The following is a 9,699-nucleotide window of genomic DNA, read 5'->3' as shown; positions in this document are numbered from 1 at the left end:
GAGATGGTGGCGAAAAAAACTCACAAAGGTCTACTAATTACGACATTTAAGAAACGGGAATGCCAGTCTGATTTTTCGTATGAATCGTCCAAAGGGCGTATCACTAAACTCACCTGGGATGTATGCACAGAACACGAGAGCGAGATACGACAAAAGGCATGATTACGAGGCAAGTTGGTCATTAGATTTGTAGGCTAATAGTTATGAAAAATATTATGAAACAGTATTGGTTATTCTATCATTTACTGGTTGTAGCATGCTAACTTTAGGAATAAAACATTCGTCACAAGGTGGAGTAATGCTAATGTTAACTGTTGGTAGAACTAATGATGACGTGTGTTAAATTTGAAGGTTGTTTGAAAAAAATGCCGACCGTAAAGTTTTTTTTCGAGGTAGAAATTCTCGGTCGGTCGGGTTACCGGAAACACACTACTTTTTTTTCTACGCTTAAGCGGATCAGAAAATTGATGGATGGATGATGTGAGTGAGTTAGCAATTTATGATTCTGGTGTTTTGTTAATTGAAAGCGGATTGGAAAATAATTCTCTCTCTCTCACTCACTCAACACAAACACACACACAAACACTCACACTCTCTCTCTCTCTCTCTCTCTCTCTCTCTCTCTCTCTCTCTCTCTCTCTCTCTCTCTCTCACCTATCCTCTCTCATTCACTCGCACTCTCAGGTATGGCAGTGTGGTGGAAGCGTCGAGGTCCTTCCTTGCTCCAGGATTGCGCACATCGAGAGAGCCCACAAGCCTTACACAGAAAACCTGACAGCCCTTGTGCGTCGCAATGCTTTAAGAGTGGCTGAGGTCTGGATGGACAACTATAAGAGTCATGTTTACATGGCCTGGAATGTTCCATTTCAGGTACAGTATTTGAACATGTTGGAAAACATTTAAGCCAGAGAAACGGAAGTTTATTCATTGACAGATAATATTTTTGTGTGTATGATAGACCAACAAGTCAATCGAAGTCGACGGAAAGCTTGAAGTCGACTAATCTCTCATCTCTTGTTTTCGTTTCCGTCTTTCAATCAGCCAATTTACAGAGGGCTTTCGAATCTCACCTCTGCTGCTGTTACCAGATGATAACACTCCGTGTCGCAGTTAAACTTGAGCGCGAAACAGTTTTGATGCGGCTGCACGGGTCAGAGTTAAAAAATAAGATGATAAGATTGTGGACGGAGGGTGACACTGGAGTTAATTTTCACTTCCGTCCCATCCCACTCACCCAGAAAAAAAAGGACAGTATCGGACAATAGTTTAAGAAGAAAAAAAAAAGAAAATCAGTTTGTCATCCCATCTTCCTCATGGACTCTCTGATTTTTTTTTTCCCTACTTCTGGATAATTCTGCTCCCATGAACTATTTATCCTGTCGTGCCCCAATCTCGTGATTAAAGGTAAAGTTGACTCTCATCATGCGGGATTCCTGAGGAAAAAAAGTTGCCTCTCATTATGGTAAAGCATAGCGGTTAGCCTTGCTAACTTACGATAGGCGCGAGTCTGAAAAATATGAGCGGGAAAGAGGGCACCGGCGCAAAGTTCTTTCGTTGTTGCCTAAAATGTTATGTCTAATGATGCGTGGGCAACAACTGTTTATTAATCATGACTTTATTCATATCACAACATGTACCAACATCATCAAACTTGTGTTGCTTTACGACACTGTCGCAATACTGTGCACACATGGAGATATTTTACCAAAAAGCGAGACTGGTAACATGGTTCAGTGTCCTTTCTTTTACAAGACGCTACACTATGGAACACAAGGACTTCTGTACTGTGAGGTTCACGTGTTAACCAGTCGACTTCCATGCCGCCACTCCCAAACATTTTCAACTAAAATGAGAAATGGGGTCCAGACTTCTAATCATTTCAGATGAGCAAATCTGTTTCATCACTTCCTAAGTAGCACACCCTCGGGGAACACAAAGCTCGCCAAAGCAGACTATCTTCCCTCATATTGCCATTGCAAGTGTAGTGAGATAGCAAGTGTTCCTTGTTGCCTTAGCCGCAAGCATCTTGTCACATGTCCAAATTCTCCCTTGGGATTTATTGACTTCAGTTTCCGGCAAATGTTTGTGTGCACAAATAGAACAATACAGCAATGCAAATTCGAAAGAAAACCACTGAGCATAACAGTCGGCTGGTGCCAAATGGCTTTCTCTGGAAGCCTTGGTGGGATGAGCAACTCGCTAACATCTCATTTTGTGTAATCCAAAAACAAGCCTTTCAAAAACAGAAGACATACATTTGTTTTTTGGGCAGAAAATGTCTCGATCTTATGTTCAACAGATCCATCCCAAAATAGTAATGTACTCTTCCTCAGTCACTCCTGCATTAGGTGAAAGGAAAGTTGACCCTGTACTTGAATCTTATTTACAGAATACAAATAGTATCCACCAAATTGTACAGAACTAAGTACAATAAAACGAAAAAAGACTTGGCTCCAGCACGCCTGCGACCCTCGTGAGGATAAGCGGATTATCCTCACACACAGTATACAGTATGTGGGTTTTGTGTGTGCACGGGTGTATATTGTTTTGTTCTCTTTGTCAGATTCATAGAGGCAACTTCAAGTGGGACTTGTCGCATATTGTGGAATAGACGTATCATCCATAACTGCATTAGGTGATGCTCCTCCGTGCTTGCTGTAATGCTGTTGCACGGGGTCCCAGAGGCTGTATACTATACAGTACGCTGCAGTCAACTGCAATGTGCTCATGCAGCTCTGGTTATTTTCACATACAAATGCGGATACATATATTACAGGAGTCATAAATGAACAGCTTGAAGCAAGAAATATCCTCTTTTTTTGAACAAATGCTTACTTTCGGCCAAACTGTACCCAAGTCCCAGTACTAAAAATACGTGGTATTACATCATTGTTGCCACTGGTGTATCATCGACTTTTGTTTAACCAAAATGTTGCGCAATCCTAGCGCAGTCTGACTGAGCAGGAAGCTAAATACAAGCAGACTGAGTAGACAGCCAGGCACACCTGGATATGACAGAAGTGGCTGAAGAGAGATGATGGGGTAGGCACATACAGTGAGCTGACAAGAAGTGATGGAGACAAAGACATAATGAGCAGGGAAGGCATGAACAAATCACACTGGAAAACAAGACATGAGTCAAACACAACCCAAAAATGCAGACCATGACAACATGTAACATCACAATATGACAGCTGCCTTCACTTACCAAAATTCTGGCAATCCAATTCATTGATCAGTTCATATTTCATCACTGAAATAATTTCATTTCCAATTTTTGCCTTGCCCCATCCGAGGTCACCACACTGAAAAGCTCGCATGATTTGTTTGGCACATTTTTTACTTTGGCTGCCCCTCATGATGCAACCCACTCCTGGTTTTATCCGGGCTTGGGAGTGGCAGTGGCTGTGTGTTGGGGGCGCTGCCACCAAGTGTAAATTATTACTACGTGTAAATAATTTAAATGGCAATATTGGAAGATTTGCATCCATCTTTCACATGTAATTTCCTTTTTCTTGATGCTGACTTGCATGAGGTTTCTGTGTGATTTTTTTTTCCAGAGGATTTGGGTTGAGCTGCAAATTTTTTGACTTGGAGGTTCGACTGTGTTATTGGATTTTTATTGCGGTAAGAGATAAAAGTACTCATTTTGGGTCTTTTGTTCATGTCCTTCAATAGAACTCGGGAATAGATATTGGGGACATTTCTGAGAGAAGGGCCCTGCGATCCAGACTCAAGTGCCAACCATTCAGCTGGTTCCTTGCCAATATCTACCCCGAGCTCCGATCCTACAGTAACACAGTTGCTTATGAAGTGGTGAGATGACTTCTATGTTCTTCAATGATACGTTCTTTTCAATTTCAAGTTCAAGTACAAGTTTATCGTCAAATGTGCTGTATGTGCAACATACAGCACAGATGAAATTTCTTCCCTGTCAAGACAACATGCAACAAGAGGTCAGCTGTGATATTCAGTTTCATTCAAATACATATTGAAGGTAACTCCAGATAAACACAATATAGAATGCCGTTTCATTGGATTTTACTTTAAAACCAACTCAGCTTTACTGATTCCAGCATTTAAAAAAAACAATAAAATTGGGTATCATAACAAGCTAGTTGTCTTTAGATTTTAGCAGAAACGAAGTGAAAAAGAAACAAAATAGTTCTCTTTATACACTAACTCTTTATCAGAATAAGCTAGTTCTTTTGATGCATTAAAACATCAATTTAAACAAACCATTTGGATAAAGTATTTCATACGTGTCAGAGATTTTCTCGGACAAAGTTAAAGAAATGACTCGGCACACAGGAAAATTGTCTTCAATATCGGCGGGAGGGGGATCTCTGAGAGCGAACGACGGTAGTTGCTCCGATGATCACAGTCTCTCCCTCCCTTCCCGCCAATTCCGACTTTTATTGTAACATACAAGGAAAACACTGCCCCCGACATTTGCATACCGCACCCCCGGTCCGGCCCCTCGGTGGTGATTGGTTACCTGTTTTTTAAACTTGAACCACCAGTACGTTGGCGCCTTTTCTGTCTGGTCTACATCGAATTAACATGTTGCAGACTTTGCGGACGACAAATGTCGCCTGGGCGCGACGGGTGTTCTCAACTCGTCTTTTGTTGTTCAACCGCTGTTCCCAAATTATTCATTCCCCTTTTGTGACCGAGTTTCGCCCCCTCCCCTGTGATTGCCCACCTGCATTGACGTGCTAATTGTGGACTTCAACAGCCCTCCGGCCAGGTGGCCGGCGCCTATGTGCACAGGCATTTGGAGGTGCTGGATACGCACTCAAACGTTTAGATGTGCCCAAATTAAATGAAACTTTAAACATGATACAATTTTGCTCATAGATTCCTCTAACAATACGTCTGAACAATATTCAACATTTAGTTTTGGGGAACAAAAAAAAATATACACGAGTACTGTATTAAACTCGTACATATTAAATTAAGCTGCTGCAATTATAAATGACTGTATGTAACCATAAACAATTTTGCCAAAGGCTTTCATATTCTTTTTCAAAACTATCGGCTGGTCTGCATGATCTGGTAGCTAGATACTTCTCTGCATGCTCTGCAATAGTAAGTAATTCTTTGAGCAGTAGGAAAGTGAGTGAATGAGTTTTTGAATAAATAAGGCAGCAACACCTTTTTGCTCTGTGCCACTGTTGATTCATTCGGGTTTGTTGATGTTTGTAATGCGGCAGAGACGCGTCGACAAAGAGTCACGTTCTCGTTATATTTCATTTGGCATTTGCAAAGGCTGTGCATGGCACCTGTCTTGTCAAGACAGTCTCCTTTCTTGCAAAATCCAAAGTCTTTCCACAGAAATGAATGCAATATGTTGTGCAAAATTATGATTCTCCTATGACATAATATACTGAATAATAAAATGTGCCACACACACACACACACACACACACACACACACACACACACACACACACGTATGTATATATATAAACCCTTTTTATAGTCAAGTGTAATTGCTTTTTCTTATGTAAAACACAATAATGTGTGCTTTATCCAAGTTAGTTTTTCAGTCTGATGATATTGAAGCAGAAGTTTCCAAATGTCAGATAAGCTTTCAAGTACTGTGAACTGCAAAGTTGATAAATTTTCAGCTCCTGCACAATGTCAACCTTAAACCTAAGCAGAATAACTCCACCGAAAAAGTAGAAGAGGACCTGCGAGAAGTACTGCAAATATCAATTTTATCTGAAGTGTTTCTCTTTTTATTTCTTTTTGCACTCCTTCCTGGTTCACTACCTTCTGTCCCTGTTCAAACATGAGTTAGGTAACAGAGGCAAATTCCCTTTCTGCTCCACTCTAGCTTCATACTTGCTGTGATCCTTGGAAGGGTTCAAGGCAGAGACTTGTTGCTACACCTATGTGGATTCTTCAATAAACACATCAGTAAACTCTTTAATATTAAATTGCAACAAATTTCAGATCTCTGTGCACATTTTAGGGCTCCTGGCAGCAAAAAAAATTCTGCAGTCTGCAGTGGTAACATTAAAGAGACACACATTATTTATTTACCACTCCCCCGTTGAAAAAAAACAATACCTATAACAGTTCTTGTGTGACAAAACAATTGTCAGGCTTTTTTAGTCGCAATAATGCTTATACTGACCAACTGAAATTTCTTGTCTATTTTGTGACAGATTACCTCTCTATGCTATCAAGTAAATTAATTTAACAAATCTCATTTAAAATGTAAAACATATGCAATCCATTCTGCTTTGGTCTTAAAGAAGATATCAAGCTGTTCAGAGAACTGATTCAAAAAAGAAAAATTAGGCATTGACGTGTGTCCTCGCTATTTATTTGAAACGTCTGCCACACTTCACAGTCTGTATTGGAGCGAACAGAATCAGAAATACCCATCAGGATGAATCAAATTGAACAATGCAATTACTGTAATAGTTTGGACCGTGATATTATGAGATATTGTAAATTAGAAAAAGAGACAGCATATGGTTCTGAGTATTGTGTTGAAACTAACCTTGGCCATGGAGAAATGCGGTACTGTACAAGGCTGGAATATCTGAGAGAAATGAACAATGCAGTGAGTGAAGGAAAGAAGCAATAGGAAATCCCATGTCATGGTACTAGAAATGTGTTTGCATGGGAGACCTGTCTTTTATTTGCTCCTCTTCTACTCCCAATACTCAAGTTTCACTTCAAGATGGACGTTAAACCCTTCATCAGCTAGTAAGGCGCATCTTCCATCCTAAACCGCATTTTGCTCATGTTTATCATGACTGGTTGAGCAGACAGAAGCTCGTTTCTATTCTGGTCGCAAATTGCGAAAGGTCAGTCAAAAGGCAAATGACTGCAGCTTAATATTTTATGACGGAGGAAAATGTTTGAAATGGAAGAAGAAAATTCTTCCTCTGAATGGGTGTGTTTACATGACACGGAACTAATTAAATGCTTTGTTCTGCTATTTAAGCGGTATTTACGTCTTTTTACAAAGTGAAGAAACCCGATGGATTGTCATTGTCGTTTCTCCCTTTGAATGTGCAACCAAACTTCATAATACTGCTCATACCGCATCAACATTAATCTCTTCAGGGCGGCAATTGTTTACATGATGGATTGATAGACACAAACCCAATTCCAATGAAGTTGGGATGCTGTGTTGGACCTAAAAACAGAATACAATGATTTATCAAATCATGTTAAATCCATATTTGATTGAATACATGACAAGGACAAGATATTTAATGTTCAAACTGATCATGAAAAGGACAAAGTTCCTCAATGTACAACTGCAAGGAATTTAGTGATTTCATCATCGCTAGTCCATAATAGAATCAAAAGGTTCAAAGAGTCTGGAAAAACGCTGCATGAAAGCGGCAAGGCCAAAAGCCACACATTGTATGCCGAGAGACCTTCTGTCGCACAGGCGGCACTGCATCAAAAACTGCTGTGTAAAGGATATCACAGCATGAGAAACGAAGTGAACACGGTTGATACAGTTTGGTGCTACACCCGTTTGTGCAACTTAAAACTCTGCTATACAAAGCAAATGCCATTTATCAAAAACACCCAGAAACACCGCTTGGCTTCCCATCAAAGATGGACTGATGCAAAGTGGAAAAAGTGTTCATTTCAAATTGTTGTTAGAAAGTGTGGACGTCGTGTAATTTGCACATCTATGAAGGAACCATTATTGCTGAAAAGATACATCACGGTTTTGGAGAAACATTTGCTGCCATCCAAGCAACGTCTTTTTGATGAATGGCCCTGCTTGTTTCAGCAAAACAACGCCAAACCACTTTCTGCGCATGTTACAACAGCGTGGCTTTGTCATAAAATAGTGAGGGTACAAGACTGGCCTGCCTGCAGTCCAGACCTGTCTCCCATTGAAAATGTGTGGCGCATTATGACGCATAAAACATGACAATACCCCAGACTGCTGAAGAGCTGAAGCTAAACATTAAGCAAGAATGTGATAGAAATCCACCAACAAAGCTTTTACAATTAGTGTCCTCCGGCCCAAACATTTATCGAATGATGTTAAAAGAAATGGTGATGCAGATCAAAATCCAAGCTTTGAATGAGAATGAACAAAAACAAACAAACAAAAAAGATAAATATTATCAGTTCTGATTGCAAGCGACAAGTGACTGCTGACCGTTAATATGCAGGCATGCGCTATTGTAGATTAAAGGTGAACTACTTTTAATGCTTTTTTGTGGATGTGAGACTGATAGGGTGCATCGGCTGATGTGTACACTAACACAAAACATCTAATAACAAGAATAATAATAATAACAACACAGACACACACACAATTTTGGTTTTCTTTTTCCCCGACACTCGTGGTTGATTTGTGACCAGTCCGCGGTCTACTGGGCAACCCTGATTGACTGGTTGGGCACTGCCGTTCCACTCAGTTTTTTGTATTCAATACAATACATAAGCATGGCTGGACAGGCTCAGGAAAGATCAATCACAATCATCTTTGTGTCTGTAAAGTTGTGAAGCATAACAGTGTTGATTATATTTTATTTTAACGTAATCCCACTTGAAAAATAAAGCATGGAGTGCCAAGACTGCCGCTTCATTTTCCTTACGATCCTACAACATCAATAAGTCTGCAAATGCGAAGTAACAAGATGGACTAGTTCATTGAGGAGAGGGGAGGGCGCAGCACTCAAAACAATCATGATAGATGAATAGTTTTTGTGTTGTTTTTTTTTAGTGTATGAATTAAGACGTACCGGGCAAAACTAAGCTAAGAATTGAAAGAATGATCAAACTGTGATTATCTTTTTATTATTTGTGATGCAGGTGAAGCTATGCCTCCCATGACCGCTCGTCCGTCCCTGCCATTCAGATAATTGTTACTATCTTCTCGGTGTTTAATCATGATGAGTCTTTTTTTTTAAATCTCTTCTCTGTCTTTTTTTCCTCTCCCTTTGAATTTCACAGTTGAAGAATAGTCTCAGAAATGACCTGTGTTTGGACCAAGGACCCGACACTGACAACATACCAATCATGTATCTCTGTCATGGGATGACAGCACAGGTTAGTGAGCTGTCAGTTAACTCCCATTCCTTTCATCCTGTCAATCCAGTGGCACAGCTATGGGGGCGGGGGAAAATAGGGGATGGAAATTTGAAGGGAAACAGAAACCAAATTAATCTTACCTGGAAGTCACACACACGCACACACACACACACACACACATATATATACTATATATTCTATATATATATATATATATATATATATAGTATACAAGTGTTGTCAAGTGATTAAAAAAATTGTAAGATTAATTAATTAGGGTCTGTAATTAATTGATCTAATTAATCTATATTTTAATATCATCTAAAAATTATTGAGAAAACCCCTATTTTCATTTTAAATTCATTACATTATTGAGGTTGACCAAAAGATAAAAGAAAAAGTGGCATGATGAAGTATTTTATTGTTTTTCAGCAGACTTGGACAGATGCAGTCCTAGCCATTTCCTTTCTGCTGTATTTGAGACTAGTCCTATCTGCAACCTTTAGTTTAGACCAGGGGTCCCCAACCTTTTTTGCCCCACGGACCGGTTTATGTCAGACAATATTTTCAGGGACCGGCATTTAAGGTGTGGCGGAAATAATACAACAAAATAATATGGTATGAGCTGCATGAAAACTGTGGTGTTTTCGAAATATAATAATAAAC

The 9,699-nt window shown here is 39.7% G+C and overlaps 1 protein-coding gene across 1 annotated transcript in view; it reads left to right on the top strand.

The window, feature by feature from the left end:
- Positions 1 to 9,699, top strand: part of LOC109520770 (polypeptide N-acetylgalactosaminyltransferase 18-like) — a 142,898-nt gene that overhangs the window by 96,789 nt on the left and 36,410 nt on the right. The window contains exons 8-10 of the mRNA XM_019878242.1: positions 685 to 870; positions 3,679 to 3,816; positions 8,956 to 9,051. Of these exons, the coding sequence (XP_019733801.1) occupies positions 685 to 870; positions 3,679 to 3,816; positions 8,956 to 9,051 (420 nt within the window). The remainder of the gene's footprint in view (positions 1 to 684; positions 871 to 3,678; positions 3,817 to 8,955; positions 9,052 to 9,699) is intronic.

This window comes from Hippocampus comes, unplaced genomic scaffold (assembly GCF_001891065.2).
Source record: "Hippocampus comes isolate QL1 unplaced genomic scaffold, H_comes_QL1_v1.1 scaffold37, whole genome shotgun sequence".
Taxonomy (NCBI): Eukaryota; Metazoa; Chordata; class Actinopteri; order Syngnathiformes; family Syngnathidae; genus Hippocampus; species Hippocampus comes.
This window is presented reverse-complemented; position numbering and strand designations above follow the sequence as displayed.